This window comes from Trematomus bernacchii, unplaced genomic scaffold, assembly GCF_902827165.1.
Source record: "Trematomus bernacchii unplaced genomic scaffold, fTreBer1.1, whole genome shotgun sequence".
NCBI classification, from domain to species: Eukaryota; Metazoa; Chordata; class Actinopteri; order Perciformes; family Nototheniidae; genus Trematomus; species Trematomus bernacchii.
In genome coordinates, this window is record NW_022987609.1 from 2,154,683 (window position 1) to 2,173,906 (window position 19,224).

A 19,224-nucleotide genomic window follows, 5' to 3' on the forward strand; every position below is an offset into this window, starting at 1 on the left:
AGCGCGTTCTCACTACACACAACACGGAAGCAACTTTTGTCTTATGATGTTAGCATAAGCACACATATTGTATAAATAAGCATGTAAACACCGTGGACCTGACCTCCTCTAGGGGGGTCCGGGGGCATGCTCCCCCGGGAAGAATTGTTTTTATATATTGAAGTTAAAAGCATCAATCTGGTGCACTTTGAGAGCAAAATTTAGAGATCTATGGATACATCTCTCAACACCCATCTCAAACAGAACTGTAAACAGATTTTTCTTTATGGATATTTTACAAATCACTCCCCTTTTAAACTGTATTCTTGTTTTGTCATATAGTATTTCATAACTGTTTTTCATTTATTCTCTCTGGCTGTCCATCTCATAATGTTCACATAGAAACTAGCTGTCAATAGGAATATCATTCAGAAGAATGATAATTTCATGCAAAAATCTGTCACAAAAAGAGGTTGCACATTTAAATTCAGGTGTTGTTATGGCAACGTCAGTGGCCAAACAGCCACATTTACTGCTGCAAATACGTTCAAACATGCTGTCGACACGTAAAGCAGTGGCAACTATGCCACCATTTCAGCTGACTTTTTCTCAGAAATACTGTCACATAACATCCATATATTTCAGTGCTAGGTTGATGCTTAGCTAAGCTAACTACAGTATGAAACACTTTAACTGACAGGACTCAGGATCAACTGTGTACTGTAAGGTAGCTTCTAGCTTCATGTCGAACAGTAAGTCAACATTTCCCTGAGAGCTTTCTTTGAAATCACCAGGTAACGCTAAAAAACATTACTTTTAGATTGTATGACAAAGTGTTTATTTAATATATCTGGCTAGCTATAGCTACTTGCTAACGGTTTAGCTTACCCCCGCGATTCAAAGTAACGTCAACGTAGCTGTAATTTATGCTTTGCTTACATGTTCGCATAACTTGGAAGTTTACTGACATTTACATACCTTGTTTACCTGGCTCGAGTGGTGGCTCTGGGGTTGTTGTGTGAGCCACCACTTGAGAATTGTCGTCTTTTTTAAGAAAAAATGTTCTTATGTCCATCTTCAAAAACTCTGAGTCCGACTGACAGTTTATTTTAAACATTATCACCGCTCACAGGATAGGTACCTGTGCCACAGCATTCCACTATAGTACTTCAATTCTTTATTCTTCCCCTTATTTCACCAATACGTTGGCTCTCCATAACTTCAGCTTACTTTCAGCTACAGAAACCATTCAAATATCAAACTATTCAGCCTGTTCAGGAATCGATGGGAAACCTTCAACTTTAAAAAAATACTTTATACTTTTTGAAATATTCAGCTTTTTAAACTCTTTTTTTTAACATTGAAGTCAATGGGAGATGCCTTCAAATCCTCTTTTCCTACACTTTGCACCAAATGCTTCTCCTTCCACATAATTTCAGCTAGACACTTCATTCCAACTTTCAAATGATCACAACACCTTCAGCTATAAAAGTCGTTATTCAGATTCTTCATATCTTTTACACTTCTTGAGATATTTAACTTAGTTTGGAGCTTGGTAAAGAGGCTTTCTTCAGATTTTAACATTAGTGTGGATGGAGCAGCTCGTTAAGTCTAGAGTGCTTTGATCTCAAAACAGAGTGGAAGAGTGCTTGAAATTCTCCCACATTTTTTTTTTAAACCTGCCATAATTCCCAAACCCTACACTCCTCAGACATAATTTTTCATGACAAACGTAGGAAAACCTCTCCTAGGTTGGATAATAAAAACAAATTAAGAAAAAATATTAAACAAAATGCCTCTTGAGGGCATGAAGTGACAAAAACGTTCAACATGCCTCCATTAAACCCCATTGTAATTTCAGGCTGATATTTCCTCACAGCAGCAGCCGCACACCTTTAGTTAAACTGCCAAAAAGGCCACATTATTAACCCGAAAGTACACAAAAATTACACTTCAGATACTCAACATCCTTGACATGCTTCACGTTTTGAAATTTCACAGATATCTGTTACGGTTCTTCGACAAAACGTTCACAAGTAAGAGGTTTATCTCTCATTCAGAACAATGGAAACCTTTGATCTCTAGGCAGCTCGTTAGCTCAACTATAAACACCTGTGTAATGGAACACGATGATGTCATCACTCCAACTGACATGCTCAGTCAGTTCTAACTGTGCATTAGTGCGAATGCTGTTTACACACAGACTCTCTCTCTCTTGCCCCTTTCACACCGGCGCTTTTTCAGCTCCGGCTCGGAGCTTTTTCAGCTCCGGCTCGGAGCTGGAGCCTGAAAAGTACAGTTTTTTCCTGTTCACACCGCAGCGCCTCATAGCTCCGGAATGCGGTTCACTTCCAGCTCCAAAAAATTGTCGGTCTAGAGGCAAGAGCTTCGGAGCTAGAGGCGGCGTCGCTTACGTCTCTCTTACGTCGAGGCGTGCAGGAAAGTAAACCCACCTCCCCTGAACATGGGTCGACTGAAGAGTCTCGTCATGCCTGCCTATAAGCAGTAGCGCTGAGCAAAGTGACTAGAAGGCAACCACACACTTATAAAAAAAAACACACTTTATAAAGGCAACACTAACCAGGCTTCGTGTGATTCTGTGTATTTGTCCCTTACTTTGACCATCCGTTCGCTGTTATTGATCATTGTGGAGAGCAGGCAGACGTTTTGTTTTTTATTATAGCAGCTATCGTATGGAATCAATACATGGGCTGCACAGGTTGTCATGTCCGACTATCACAAGTAGAATTATAATGAAAAATACGCCGGTAAAATGTGCCTGTAGAAAACGGCTTAGCAAGTAGTCAGTTTAGCTTCGGTGGCTATGCTAACATCACCCATGTTATACCAGAGAAACTTTCATAACAGCGTTGTGATGCCAAACAGCGTCAATTCAGACTGACACACATTCACTTAAGGGGAATTGGGGATATGTATCAGCTGCTTGTGTGACAGTCAGACAGTGAATACTTTAGAGCCGTGTGAGCTAACCCGGAGCTAACGGGAGAATAAACTCCCGTGGAAGAGCAGCCAGCACTGCAGCGGTCGGTAAGTGCCGCTGAAACACATTAATAAACAATGAACCACGGCACTCTGGAGAAAAGTATAAGGTTGGAGAAGTCGTTATTTAATTTAATCTGGCTTCGTATGATTAAAAGCAACATGATCATCGACCCGACGCAGTCCCCCGTTGTTGTTGTTGTTGTTGTGAGCTCCGTTGGGGAGAAAATCAGCGATGTAAGCGGTGATGTCATGACGCAGCAGCGGCAGCTCTGGGCGGTGTGAACAGAGCGGGAGCAGAAAAGGGAAACCGGAGCTGAACCAGAAAAGCTCCAGCTCGGAGCTAGAAAGGGAAAAGCGCTGGTGTGAAAGCCGCATCTCTCTCTCTCTCTCTCTCTCTCTCTCTCTCTCTCTCTCTCTCTCTCTCTCTCTCTCTCTCTCTCTCTCTCTCTCGTTTTTGAACAGGTGGCAAAATTGTCAGATATACTCCTCAATGCATTCTTATGGGACTCAGTGCTGCAGTTGGTTGTCTTTGATCTCTGGACACACACACAGGTGTTATGATTGGGTGTTATGAGTAGGTGCTCAGGAACAGAAACAACACTGACAGACTGGACTTTAACAGACTGTCTCAGCCTATTATTTTCTGTCTGATGGAGACTTCATACTACTTACATCTGATATTTAACTCCTTCAGCCTAATTTCAGCTGCAGAAACCATTAAACTATTAAAGGTGGGGTAGGTAATTTTGGAGAAACCAGCTCGAGATCGCTAGAATTTGAAAATACACGACCGGAGAAAATCTGCCACTTCCTTATAGAGCCCCTCCTCCAACACACACAAACGCGCACATGACCAATGAGGGAACGAGATAAGTTTGTACACAGATGGAAGGCTGACAGGCAGGTAGGCCATCCAGTTATTTTAGCCGGGCCGGCTAAAATGATTGGTCGTGCTTTTTACGGTACTACGGCTTCCACAGATGAAATTTTTGTATGGATTTTTTGTCAAAGCACTTAAGATATTCATTGCTATCGGGATGTTAAGAGCATTCCATGGAATATAACAAAAAGTGTATCTCGAGCCGGTTTCTCAAACTTACCTACCCCACCTTTAACTTATTCAGCTATTTCAGGACATTGAGGCTATCAATGTTGTTGTTTATACCTTTTTTAAACCTTTTCTTTTAAATATTAAGCTTCTTCACTATTTTTCCTACTCTGCAATGCATTTGAGCTGTAACAATTTTGATTCAAATCATTTCACTTTTCTGCATTTCTCCGCTAAGTTCAGCAACACACATACTTGGTTTTTGTAGCTACAAGCAGCATCTAATCAGAGCAGACATGCCCACAGACAGACAGAGACACAGACAGACAGACAGACTTGCATGTAATATCTTTATTTAACTCCTTCAGCCTAATTCCAGCTGCAGGAACCATTCAAATATCAAACTATTCAGCCTTTTCAACACATGATGGGAAACTTTCAACTTTTTCAAAATATGTTATACTTTTTAAAATATTCAGCTTTTTTAAGTCTTTTTTTAACATGGAAGTCATTGCAATGCATTTGAGCTGTAACAATTTGATTAAAATCATTTCACTTTTCTGCATTTCTCTGCTAAGTTCAGCAACACACTGACTTGGTCTCTGTAGTTAAAAGCAGCTACCATTCAGCTAATAACATAATTCAGCTTTTTCTGCATTTTCAGCTAAATTCAGCCACAAATGTTCACAGTTTACAGCATTCGCACGCATTTTCTGCAGGAAATGCATTTTCTAGTTTCCATTCAACTCTCTGGTTGGCCTGGTGTCTTGCCTCTGTTGCATTCACTGAACACGGGAAATTACAATCCTTCCGTCCTCTCTAGTGTCATGATGAGGTTCAGGTAAAGCACGGTTAATGTATTATATTATTGACTCAATAATATAATACATGACTTTGAGAGTAGGCAATCTAGGCATATTAACAAAATTAATTAAACATACTTATCACGGCGACGGTGTACTGAGATAAGGGGGCCCTAAGCGGCCGCTTTATGTTGCTTAATGGGTCGGGCCGGCTCTGTGTACAACGATCACTCTAAAGAACCGCTGCCCACTGTGGACGCCTGACGAGCTCCTCTTCGCTTCGCTGACACTTCCTGTGTGTCTGGTTGTCGTGGACCACAAACTGCTATCAATAGAATAGGGCTGGAACTATTGTATATTTTTTATTTCTCTTTTTTGCTGATGTAAAATGCCAAAACATTTATTTTAAAGTAAATTTTGATTCTGAGGTGACATCATCAAATTGTTTGTGTATTTTCCAAACCAAAACCCAAAAGATATTCAGTTTATCACGAGTTTTAAGTAAAAAAAGTAGGAGAATATTGAACTTTTGGATTGCTAAATCTTAAAAATCACACATACTATTTGTTGTTGTTGCTAGGGGACCCTTAGTGGCTGCGGGGCCCTAAGCGGCCGCTTATGTCGCTTAATGGGTCGGGCCGGCTCTGGTACTGAGTACCGCCGTACCGGCACCGTGCCGGTACTCAGTAAGAAGTAACGGTACCAGATGGGTACAAATCAGAAGTCCCGGTACTGCGTGCCGGTGAGTACCGGCCCAATTCAAGCACTGTTAGGGCTGGAACTATTGTATATTTTTATTTATCTTTTTTTGCTGATGTAAAATGCCAAAACATTTATTTTAAAGTAAATTTTGATTCTGAGGTGACATCATCAAATTGTTTGTGTATTTTCCAAACCAAAACCAAAAAGATATTCAGTTTATCACGAGTTTTAAGGAAAAAAAAGTAGGAGAATATTGAACTTTTGGATTGCTAAATCTTAAAAATCACACATTACTTTTATGTTTATCCATTTATTACGTCACCTCTTTAACATGTTTATACTTTATTTAATTTTTTTATAAACTTTGTTTATTGATTTTCGTACACAAATTAAACAGAGATGACAGAGCGGTTGTGATTGACAGTGTCACATTACAGTTGTGCAGATCACATAACATATGATACATTACAACAACAAGACAAACAGTCGGCTTGGTCACACAACAAAATACAAACAAACACATAACCTCATTCTCTTCAGGTAAGAATACAAATAAATACAAATATTTAATATAGCCAATATATATATAAAATAATAATAAATATATATATATATATATATATATATATTTGGGTCTTATTCCAGAATATCCGGGAAGGTACATACTTTAAGTGCGTAGTGGACATATATAATCTATCAGATGCTGTTCATTGAGTCTGAGGTGTCTCTTTGAACTAAGATAAAAAGCAACCACTTGATGGCAGTGTATCATATTTATCTACTCCGATTGAGTCTGTAACTTTATAACTTTAATATGCGGATAGGTTTTTATGTCAGTGGTTGATAATTACACTGTTATTAAAGTAGCACCTCATTGTAGCATATCAATTATTTTCCTAGAGTTGCAGTCACTATTTTCACACTTTTTGAAGTTACATTTTTGACACCACAGGTACAGCATGACCATCCACTTAAGAGTGCTTTTTATTTGTCATTGAATCATGAAACGTGTTGTTTTATGTTGAATAATGTTTCCTTCTATATGCTTTTAGAATGTGCATTTTAGCCACATGCTGTGTTCACTTGTTTAGAGCGTGTGAGCGTGCTGTAGAGATATTTAAATGCCCATCACCTTTCTGTGTGATATGTGTCTTACCTCATATTTATGATGGCAGTGTAACTGTTATTTGCCTTTATACATATCTGTTTTTCAAGCTATGTTTGAATGTTGGCCTTTTTTTAAATATGGTTTCTTAAAAATAATTAAATAAATGCCTTTTGGAAGACTGTTATCACCCCCTGATGATGTTTTTATCTGTTTTTAACGACCTTTTAGAGTGTCCTGAACCACAAAAAAACATCCATCATCAGATTTCCAGTGATGAACTTGCAGAAATGTGCGCAGTTTTGTGAACCTCCTGCTTCCAGGGGCACGTGACCTTTGCCCTTTTTAAAAGCCGCGGTCTCTTCCTGCTATTGTGCCCCTTTTCCTTTTTCTGCCTCCTTATCATTAAACTGTTGAAAGTGACACATTCCAGATGGACAGCAATGGAAGTAAATGTAATAGACTGTGAGAAGGGAGATAACAAAGTGCAAGAGCAGCAAAATGTCTCTTTAGCAAAATAAACTTAAGCTTCCAAACATTCACGTCCCGAAAGCTCGTTTCTGCTCTTTGTGATAAAGTGCAAGCTCAGGTTTTGCAGCTTACATGCAAACAGTGTTTTATGAAGTTTTATTATATGTTACAGAAATATAGACTACAGCAGCATCCTGGAACAGATAAATGAGAATGAAGTAATGATTTATCTGTTGAAAATTAAACACAAGATGTTTATGAGGATTATCTGGCACGATCAGCTTTGTTTTCACACATTCCTGCTGTGGCACGGTTATTCTGTGCCAGGAGACCTTAGAGACTGCCATGAGTTCCTGTGGGAGTTGAGCAGCTTTAAACAACAACAAAAAAAGCACTTCAAACATTTCCTGCCTTCCTCTGTGATCAGATACATGGTAAAAAACAAAAACATAACAGGAAATGGATTATGAGAGTGAGGCTGTAACAAACATCACAATGAGTCTCTGACCAGAGTGAGATGATCTGCACAATCTCCATTCAGTTCTGTCAAATCTTTCCAAGAAAACGTCTCGTGAAGTTTTCTCATCTCAGCTTATTTTTTTTTATGATCCAACATCGGACTGGCTGGTGCTGGAGTTACTTAACTTGCGTTGCTTCCCCGGGTCTCCCCCTCCTCCGTTGGGAGCGTTGGTCCCGGCTCCCAGCTGGTTCCCGGCTCCATCTCTGGGTAACTGGCTCAGCACGGTGTTGACCAGGTTGTCTCGGAAGCTCTTGCTGAGGAAGTTGTAGAGGATGGGGTTTGCCACGCAGTGAAAAAGAGACAGGCTGTGCACCACGCTGAACGAGAAGTACAGCACCTCCATCGTGTTGCAGCTGAAGATGAAGGGGTTGATGTCATCCACGATCATCAGGAACATGACGAAGTGGTAGGGCAACCAGCACAGGACGAACACCAGGGAGTAAACGTGAACCAGCCACACGTCCCGCCGGCCCTGAACATCCGGCGCCGTCCGAACCGCACGAGCGATCAGCACGTTGCAGGTGATGATGACGGCGGCCGGGCCCAAGAACTGGAAGACCAGGCAGAGGAAACCCACGGAGACAAACCACTCGGTGAAGTTGTGTTCAGGCAACATGTAGCAGCCCGGCTCGTCCCACTCCAGAAGATCCACGTGGACGTTCTCCAGCAGCGCCAGGAACAAGGAGAGCACCCAAAGGCCTCCGCAGAGCACCCAGCGGCGGCGGCCCAGCACAGGGAAGAAGGCGGGAAACGAGGGCCTGGTCAGGGACAGATAACGCTCCGCGGTCATGAGGGCCAGGAAGAAGGAGCTGCTGTAGAAGTTGACCGCGTAGACGAGGTTAGTCACCTTGCAGAGGAAGCGTCCCCACAGCCAGACCTTGTCCATGGTCACCTCCATCATGAAGAACGGCAGGATCACGATCACCATGAGGTCCGACAGGCTCACGTTGAGGATGCAGAACAGGACCCCGTTGGCAGAGTGGCGTCGGCGCCAGTTGACCCAGATGACCAGCACGTTCTCCAGCAGGCCCACCATGAAGATGAAAAGGTATATGAGGAAGAGGGCGATGCGCCGGTAGTCTCCGACAGAATCCAGGTCGATGGTGCAGTGGACGAACCATAATGTGTCATTATATAAATCCAGCGTGGCGTTGTGCTCGTGAGCGCTCATGGTCTGGAGTGAAAAGCAGAGGGAAAACTGTTTCATATAACTGGAAATAGTTCAGGTTTATTCTGGGGTTAATCTGATTATGTTACACAACAGAAGCTCAGGAGGAGGGTGGGAGACGTGCTGGGTTGGAATATTACAAAAAGTAGTTTGAGAGTCGGATATTAAAGCCTCAACATATGAGAAGAAGCAAAAAACGACAAATGGAAGTTATAAATGTCTCACTTTGAGGTGCTGTGAGTAAATATTTGGTTTAGTTTATAAGTTATACTTGCTGACTCATTGCACATTTTGTCATTTCAAAGGAACAGTGTGTTGGATTTGGCGACATCTGGTGTTTTGGTTGCAGATTGCAGCCGAACTGAATAAAGGCTATTCCGTCTCTTTGAGAGACCGTTGTATCTTTCACCAACTTTACCTAGTTTAAAAGCCATCCCTAACATAGCAATATTTTAAAAGCAATACATCTCAGGAGGCGGCTGGTGTTACCGCAGCTTTACAAGCATGTCGGAGAACAACTTCAGGTAGCATTAAAGCGTGAAATACACTGTCTAGAGAGCATTTGATTTGTCCTTTCTAAACAAATGTAGGAACATGGTGGTGCAACATGTATTCAGACTCCATGATGAGGACCCTTTCCCCTATCTATATATTATACACTAATATAAACATAGTTTTGTATATTTTATTACATTTCTGCGTATTGTTCCCCGAAATACTGCACGATGGCCCTTTAAAGAGTAGACTACTGCACATATTTAGCAACACTGTTGTACTCACAAACGACTAAATATCAAGAAATGTTTTATTACTGTAGTGTACATGCATTTTTTCTCTCTAAGAAAAACATGACGCCTACATTACCCATAATGCCACTAACAGTCTGATGTCTAGATGGTAACCCTCGACTTGCAAAACTCTTGCAAGATGTGTAGGCTTGAATAGCTAAAGTTAGACTTTGACCTTGAATGGGTAGGCTTTCCATTTTATTTAGAAATGTATGGTGGAAACAGGTTGTTACATCACAAACAAATATATTACTGTACCTTGTTGTGAAGAGCTGCGTTGTGTAGATGAAGAGGGTTAGGGTGAGGGTCCCTCCTGAGGCCTCGCTGTGTTTCTGAGTGAAGCCTGAAGCCACCAGATGACTCCTTCCAGCTCTAATGTTAACAGATATCTGAGCAATCAAGCAGCCAGGAGCTTCTACCCTCCCATTTCTCATTAACACACACACACACACACACACGCACGCACGCACACACACACACACCACACACCCACACACACACACACACACACACACACACACACACACACACACACACCACACACACACACCCACCCACCCACACACACACACACACACACACACACACACACACACACACACACACACACACACACACACCACACACACACACACACACACACACATGACAGGACATCCTCAGTGGGGAGTGGTGTAGAAATCCAGGAACGCCTCCATAGGTTTTATGCAATACAACATGTGTTTTCAAAATGTATATTCAACATATAGTATATTTTTTACTTATAGTGAAAACTACCTTTGGATGATGGTAAGGTAGACTAAAAGCTTTAGGAATCCAAAGTACAACATATAATAAGTACCCTGTATCAAGATTGATGCAAAACAAGTGACATTTGACCTTTTTAGAGAGGTTTAGCCAAAACCACTCCACCTCTGAGGTGATTTGGGTGGAAATTGTTTTTTTTTCATATCTCTGGAACCCATTGGTCGATTTTGATGGTTGACACCTCTTTCTGACCGTTAGAGCCAATAGAATCGAAGGGGGAGTCCCCCACACACACTCATTGTGAAAGAAAAAGGTGAGGGCTTTGCGCATGCAGTTTTGCATTAGAGTGAAGCTACAGTCTAGCTCTGACATCTAGAAACCTAAAAGCATGGATTATCCATCTGTTTGTTCGTGGATTATCAGAAATCATTTCAAAGGGACACAGACACATTGGATTAACCTATGGATTAACTTCAGCAGCGTTTTTATCATTTTAATGCCATTGAAGACCACTTTGGAGAGACTACAGAGCCAAGGTAAAAATGTTAGCATTTTTAGCTACCTCGCGTCACCTGTTTTGATGTCCGTTTTTGCTTATAACGTCAACATTTCGTATAATTCAGTGATAATGAGGGTACCCATCGATTCTGTGTCACCTCACGATGTGAAACGATGTCATGGATGTCGAGAAAAGATAAATAATAAGGTTTTGTGAGTGATTTTCGGTGCAGTAAGGTGTTAGCATTTTTCGTTCGTTGCTAATTCAGAGGCTCAGTGTTAGCATTGTGAGTTTTCTTTTGAAAAAAAAAAAAAAGATCAGTTAGATGAGTTTCTTCCCGTTACATGGATATAAAACATTCATAGTTTAATAAATGAACATGCCCTCAGACACTGTTTCCTGCAAGATGTTGCGGCAGTGCCCCGGTACCGGGGTCTCTCGGGCTTAACAGGTTAATATGCGGATAGGTTTTTATGTCAGTGGTTCATAATTACACTGTTATTAAAGTAGCACCTCATTGTAGCATATCAATTATTTTCCTAGAGTTGCAGTCACTATTTTCACACTTTTTGAAGTTACATTTTTGACACCACAGGTACAGCATGACCATCCACTTAAGAGTGCTTTTTATTTGTCATTGAATCATGAAACGTGTTGTTTTATGTTGAATAATGTTTCCTTCTATATGCTTTTAGAATGTGCATTTTAGCCACATGCTGTGTTCACTTGTTTAGAGCGTGTGAGCGTGCTGTAGAGATATTTAAATGCCCATCACCTTTCTGTGTGATATGTGTCTTACCCAGTGGCGTCGCCTGGCCTGGGCATCCGGGGCTTTAGCCCCGAATGTTTTTTCTGTAGCCCCGGACAATTCTCCCTCAATAATATAATACATTAACCGTGCTTTACGTGAACCTCATCATGACACAAGAGAGGACGGCAGCACTGTAATTTCCCGTGTTCAGTGAATGCAACAGAGGCATGACACCAGACCAATCAGAGAGTTGCATGGAAATAAACGTGTGCTTGTGTCATTCAAGCTCGGCTCTGTGTGTGTGTGTGGCAATAGCGCATTTAGTGTGATAGGGAGAGAGGGGGAGAGGGAGAGAGGGGGAGAGAGGGGGATAGGGGGAGGGAGGGATGGTGCCAGCATGGACCGTGTTGTTAGCATCTGGTTAGCTAGCTGCACTAACGGACATAAGGAGCTGTTTGTTCCACAAGAAGCTGGAGGAGAGTCCTCTCCTCTCAGACTGAGAGACTCAGGTGAGCTAAAGGACTCTCTGAGTGTTTAGATACATAACTTTAGTCTAAGTTATCTCAGTGGGTCTCAAACGGTTTGGTCACAAATTATTCAAAAGATTATTTCCGCGGCACACCTTCATATGATCATTATAGATATAAAATAAATAAGAGAATAAAGGAAAAACAGTTATGAAATACTATATGGCAGTAAAACAAGAATAGAGTTTAAAAGGGGAGTGATTAGTAAAATATCCATAAAGAAAAAGTACATCTGTTTACAGTTCTGCTTCATATGGGTGTTGAGAGAGGTATCCATAGATCTCTTCATTTTGCTCTCAAAGTGCACCAGATTGATGCATTTAACTTCAATATTTAAAAAAAAATCTTCCCGGGGGAGCATCCCCCCGGACCCCCCTAGAGGAGGTGAGCCCCCCACTCATAAAAAATACCACTTTACCCCTGCCTATATGCCGTGAGCTGATTATCGAGCCTTCATTGTAACAGTCGTGGGTGTACTGTGTGTGTGCATGTGGGGAGTGTTGCAGTGAAAAATGCCACTGTAGTGCCGCCGCCACTGTGGGCTAAGCCCCAAATGTTTTCAGGTCCAGGCGACGCCCCTGGTCTTACCTCATATTTATGATGGCAGTGTAACTGTAATTTGCCTTTATACATATCTGTTTTTCAAGCTATGTTTGAATGGTGGCCTTTTTTTAAATATGGTTTCTTAAAAATAATTAAATAAATGCCTTTTGGAAGACTATTATCACCCCCTGATGATGTTTTTATCTGTTTTTAACGACCTTTTAGAGTGTCCTGAACCACAAAAAAACACCCATCATCAGATTTCCAGTGATGAACTTGCAGAGATGTGCGCAGTTTTGTGAACCTCCTGCTTCCAGGGGCACGTGACCTTTGCCCTTTTTAAAAGCCGCGGTCTCTTCCTGCTATTGTGCCATGTGTGGACGAACATCCCCTTTTCCTTTTTCTGCCTCCTTATCATTTAAACTGTTGAAAGTGACACATTCCAGATGGACAGCAATGGAAGTAAATGTAATAAAGACTGTGAGAAGGGAGATAACTAAGTACAAGAGCAGCAAAATGTCTCTTTAGCTAAATAAACGTAAGCTTCCAAACATTCACGTCCCGAAAGCTCGTTTCTGCTCTTTGTGATAAAGTGCAAGCTCAGGTTTTGCAGCTTAAACGCAAACAGTGTTTTATTAAGTTTTATTATATATTACAGACAATTTAGACTACAGCAGCATCCTGGAACAGATAAATAAGAATTAAGTAATGATTTATCTGTTGAAAATGAAACACAAGATGTTTATGAAGATTATCTGGCACGATCAGCTTTGTTTTCACACATTCCTGCTGTGGCACGGTTATTCTGTGCCAGGAGACCTTAGAGACTGCCATGAGTTCCTGTGGGAATTGAGCAGCTTTAAACAGCAACAAAAAAAGCACTTAAACATTTCCTGCCTTCCTCTGTGATCAGATACATGGTTAAAAAAAAAAAAAAAAACATAACAGGAAATGGATTATGAGAGTGAGGCTGTAACAAACATCACAATGAGTCTCTGACCAGAGTGAGATGATCTGCACAATCTCCATTCAGTTCTGTCAAATCTTTCCAAGAAAACTTCTCGGGAAGTTTTCTCATCCCAGCTTCTTTTTTTTTATGATCCAACATCGGACTGGCTGGTGCTGGAGTTACTTAACTTGCGTTGCTTCCCCGGGTCTCCCCCTCCTCCGTTGGGAGCGTTGGTCCCGGCTCCCAGCTGGTTCCCGGCTCCATCTCTGGGTAACTGGCTCAGCACGGTGTTGACCAGGTTGTCTCGGAAGCTCTTGCTGAGGAAGTTGTAGAGGATGGGGTTTGCCACGCAGTGAAAAAGAGACAGGCTTTGCACCACGTTGAACGAGAAGTACAGCACCTCCATCGTGTTGCAGCTGAAGATGGAGTGGTTGATGTCATCCACGATCACCAGGAACATGACGAAGTGGTAGGGCAACCAGCACAGGACGAACACCAGGGAGTAAACGTGAACCAGCCACACGTCCCGCCGGCCCTGAACATCCGGCGCCGTCCGAACCGCACGAGCAATCAGCACGTTGCAGGTGATGATGACGGCGGCGGGGCCCAAGAACTGGAAGACCAGAAAGAGGAAACCCAGGGTGTAAAACCACTCGCTGGCGTTGTGTTCAGGAATCATGTAGCAGCCCGGCTCGTCCCACTCCAGAAGATCCAAGTGGACGTTCTCCAGCAGCGCCAGGAACAAGGAGAGCACCCAAAGGCCTCCGCAGAGCACCCAGCGGCGGCGGCCCAGCACGGGGAAGAAGGCGGGAAATGAGGGCCTGGTCATGGACAGATAACGCTCCGCGGTCATGAGGGCCAGGAAGAAGGAGCTGCTGTAGGAGTTGACGTCGTAGACGAGGTGGGTCATCTTGCAGAGGAAGCGACCCCACAGCCAGACCTTGTCCATGGTCACCTCCATCATGAAGAACGGCATGGTCACGATCACCATGAGGTCCGACAGGCTCACGTTGAGGATGCAGAACAGGACCCCGTTGGCAGAATGGCGTCGGCGCCAGTTGACCCAGATGACCAGCACGTTCTCCAGCAGGCCCACCATGAAGATGAAAAGGTAGATGAGGAAGAGGGCGATGCGCCGGTTGTCTTCGGCAGAATCCAGGTAGGTGGGGCAGTGGTCGAAGAATTCCAGCGTGGCGTTGTCCTCGTGAGCGCTCATGGTCTGGAGTGAAAAGCAGAGGGAAAACTGTTTCATATAACTGGAAATAGTTCAGTTTTATTCTGGGGTTAATCTGATTAACCTGTCTCTCCACAACATCCTGTACTTGCTCCATCAAATGCACCAACCCTAAACTGCTTCACGGAGGTCACGCAAGCTGAGCTTTCAAAAATCATCTCAGCTATGACCTCATCTAGCTGCGCCCTTGATCCTATCCCCACCTCCCTACTGAAAACCTGCTCTCCATCCATTATTCCAACTGCCACCATCATAATTAACAAATCCTTGTTGAGTGGTGAGGTCCCCCCCCTCCCTCAAGCTGGCAGCCATCAGACCTGTCCTGAAGAAGCACAATCTGGATCCTGAGGTACTCACAAACTACTGCCCCATCTCAAACCTGCCTTTTCTAGCAAAAGTTCTGGAAAAAGTTGTTGCCCTTCAGCTTCACGAACATCTCCATACTCATGAGCTCTATGAAACCTTCCAGTCTGGTTTCAGACCAGCTCACAGCACTGAAACAGCTCTGGTCAGGGTTCTAAATGACCTGCTGATGGCGGCTGACTCTGGTTCCCCAAGCCTACTCATCTTGCTGGACTTAAGTGCAGCATTTGACACTGTTGACCATCGCATCATGTGTCGGCGACTCCAGGAGGTGGGAATCGCTGGCAAGGCTCTGGACTTTTTCCACTCGTACCTCACAGGAAGACAGGAATATGTCCGTCTTGGAAAAGGCACCTCCGACACACACTGTGTCACCTCTGGTGTACCCCAAGGGTCAGTCATTGGGCCACTGCTCTTTTTAATTTACATGTTGCCCCTGGGACAAATACTGAGGAGCCATAACATCAGCTTCCACACATATGCTGATGACACACAGATTTATTTCCAAACTGCCCCGGATAAACATCTGGCACTTTCAAATGTCTCAAGATGCCTGGAACACTTACACCACTGGATGAGCAACAACTCCCTCCAACTGAATAGCAGCAAATCAGAGGCCATTCTGATTGGAACACCACATCAAACACAACAAACTGATATCCCTCATATCAGCATCAATGGCCACTCCATTCCCCTCTCCCCACTTGTAACGAGCCTAGGTGTGAAACTGGACTCATCCCTTTCATTCCAAGCACACATAAAGACGGTCTGCCAAGCCTCATACTACCACCTAAGAAACATCTCCAAAATGCGACACTCCCTCACCAAACCGGATGCAGAAAAACTGGTCCATGCCTTCATCACCTCCCGCATTGACTACTGCAATTCTCTGCTTGCAGGCATTCCAGCAAAAACCATTCAGAGACTACAATATGTTCAAAACTGTGCCGCCCGGATACTCACAAAATCAGAGCACATCACCTCCATCCTTCACTCACTCCACTGGCTCCCTGTAACCCACCGGATCAACTATAAAGTCCTCATAATGGTCTTCAACGCCATCAACCACACTGGCCCCACCTACCTACAGGAACTGCTAATCAGAAAACATTCCCATACCTCACGCACACTCAGGTCAGACAGCTCCAATCTCCTGGCTGTCCCGCGGACAAAACTAGTCACCATGGGAAACCGTGCTTTCTCCTCCCTGGGTCCACGTCTGTGGAATCAGCTTCCAGAGAACATACGGACCTCAGCATCACTCTCAGTTTTTAGGAAATGCCTCAAGACCCACCTGTTCCACACCGCATTTTACTGACTGTCCTTTACTTTATTTATTTATTTTTAAACCTTTTATGCTCTTAACCTTTTATTTTTATTTATTTTTATATTGCCATATTTGATCCAATATGCTCCTTTAGATAACTTTTTACTTATTGTTCCTTATAGCTTTGTGAAGCACCTTGAGATGACGTTGTCTTTAAAGTGTGCTATATAAATCAAATGTATTATTATTATGTTACACAATAGAAACTCAGGAGGAGGGTGGGAGACGTGCTGGGTTGGAATATTACAAAAAGTAGTTTGAGAGTCGGATATTAAAGCCTCAACATATGAGAAAAAGCAAAAACGACAAATGGAAGTTATAAATGTCTCACTTTGAGGTGCTGTGAGTAAATATTTGGTTTAGTTTATAAGTTATACTTGCTGACTCATTGCACATTTTGTCATTCAAAGGAGCAGTGGGTTGGTTGCAGATTGCAGCCAAACTGAATAAAGGCTAACCCGTCCCTTTGAGAGATCTTTCACCAACTTTACCTAGTTTAAAGGCCACATAGCAATATTTTAAAAGCAATACATTTCAGGAGGCGGCTGGTGTTACCGCAGCTTTACAAGCATGTCGGAGAACAACTTCAGGTATACACTGTAGAGAGCATTTTATTTGTCCTTTCTAAACCAATGTACTGTAGGAACATGGTGGTGCAACATGTATTCAGACTCCATGATGAGGACCCTTTCCCCTATCTTTATATTATACACTCATATAAACATAGTTCTGTATAATTTATTACATTTCTGCGTATTGTTCCCCGAAATACTGCACGATGGCCCTTTAAAGAGTAGACTACTGCACATATTTAGGAACGCTGTTGTACTCACAAAGGACTAAATATCAAGACATTTTTTATTACTGTAGTGTACAGTTTTGACATCAGGATTTAAATTGCTACTAGTTATAATTACATTTATATTTATAAATAGTTACAATTGAATTCCTGATATCAAAAAAGGATTTTGAACTAGTTCAAATTGTATTTCTGATATCAAAAATTGGCATTTCGACTAGTTGAAATTGAATTCTTGATATCAGAAATTGGTATTTTTACTAGTTCAAATGTAATTGTAACTAGTAACAAATGAATTACTGATATCAGAAATTGGCATTTTAACTAGTTCAAATTCCAACTCCCATTGAAATGAATGAGAAAAACAATGCAAATCTCACTAGATAAAACCGCATTTCTGATAACAAGAATACACATTACAACTAGTTACAATTGAATTTCTGATATCAAGAATTTGCATTCGAACTATTTAAAATTATATTTTTGATAACAGAAATAAACATTATTACTAGTAAGAATTGCATTTTTGATATCAAGAATTTGCATTCTACTAGTAAGAATTGATTTTTTTTTATATCCTCCAGAAATGAATAAAAGCTAAATCGGCTTGCCATAAAAGTTAGACCTTGACCTCGTATGGGTAGGCTTTCCCTTTTATTTAGAAAATGTATGTTGGAAACAAGTTGTTACATCACAAAAAGATATATAATTGGACTCTACTGTACCTTGTTGTGATGAGGCGCGTTGTGTAGATGAAGAGGGTTAGGGTGAGGGTCCCTCCTGAGGCCTCGCTGTGTTTCTGAGTGAAGCCTGAAGCCACCAGATGACTCCTTCCAGCTCTGATGTTAACAGATATCTGAGCAATCAAGCAGCCAGGAGCTTCTACCCTCCCATTTATCATTAAAACACACACACACACACACACACACACACACACACACACACACACACACACACACACACACACACCACACACACACACACACACACACACACACACACACATACTCACACACACTTGACAGGACATCCTCAGTTGGTAGTGGGGAGTGGTGTAGAAATCCAGGAACGCCTACACAGGTTTTATACAATATAAACATGTGTTTCAAAATGTATATTCAACACTCATGTGAGAATAGGACATAGAAACTTGGGTGTTGCCATTTTCTGCTGCTTCTCGTCACTATTGAATTGAATTCCTTTATTCAAATTTACGTAAATGATTTCGTTCTTAATTTTATTGCTCATAACAACAACAAAAAAATTGGTAACACTTTATATTAAAGGTGGGGTAGGTAAGTTTGAGAAACCGGCTCGAGATACACTTTTTGTTATATTCCATTGAATGCTCTAAACATCCCGATAGCAATGAATATCTTAAGTGCTTTGACAAAAAATCCATAAAAAAATGTCATCTGTGGAAGCCGTAGTACTGTAAAAAGCACGACCAATCATCTGAGCCGGCCCGGCTAAAATAACTGGATGGCCTACCTGCCTGTCAGCCTTCCATCTGTGCACAAACTTATCTCGTGCCCTCATTGGTCATGTGCACGTTCGTGTGTGTTGGAGGAGGGGCTCTCTAAGGAAGTGGCAGATTTCTTCCGGCTGTGTATTTTCCAATTCTAGCGCACTCGAGCTGGTTTCTACAAAATTACCTACCCTACCTTTAAGGTACACAAATTAACCATCAACTAGTTGTTAATTAACATGCATATTAGCAGTATATTGGCTCTTTATTAGTCATTATAAAACACTTATTAATGCCTTATTCTACATGACCATATTCTACAAGAAATAAGCGATTAGTTGAGAGTTTTTCCTCAATAACCCTCTAATTAGTGCTTATTTATTGCAAGTAAGGAAGTTGTTGTAGTACATGAGTTTTGGTCTTAATATGC

The 19,224-nt window shown here is 42.0% G+C and overlaps 2 protein-coding genes across 2 annotated transcripts; both read right to left on the reverse strand.

Annotated features, from left to right (window-relative positions):
* Nucleotides 1–7,250: 7,250 nt before the first annotated feature.
* LOC117483545 (G-protein coupled receptor 182-like) lies at nt 7,251–10,039 on the reverse strand. Its single transcript, XM_034131912.1, has 2 exons — nt 9,846–10,039; nt 7,251–8,805 (listed from the first exon to the last, which is right to left on the reverse strand). Exon 2 carries the CDS (start codon nt 8,800–8,802, stop codon nt 7,714–7,716), a length of 1,089 nt encoding a protein of 362 aa, XP_033987803.1. The 5' UTR covers nt 8,803–8,805; nt 9,846–10,039; the 3' UTR covers nt 7,251–7,713.
* A 3,183-nt stretch (nt 10,040–13,222) lies between these two features.
* Nucleotides 13,223–18,247, reverse strand: LOC117483546 (G-protein coupled receptor 182-like). Its single transcript, XM_034131913.1, has 2 exons — nt 18,052–18,247; nt 13,223–14,822 (listed from the first exon to the last, which is right to left on the reverse strand). The coding sequence occupies exon 2, from the start codon at nt 14,817–14,819 to the stop codon at nt 13,749–13,751; it is 1,071 nt and encodes a 356-aa protein (XP_033987804.1). The 5' UTR covers nt 14,820–14,822; nt 18,052–18,247; the 3' UTR covers nt 13,223–13,748.
* Nucleotides 18,248–19,224: the final 977 nt, after the last annotated feature.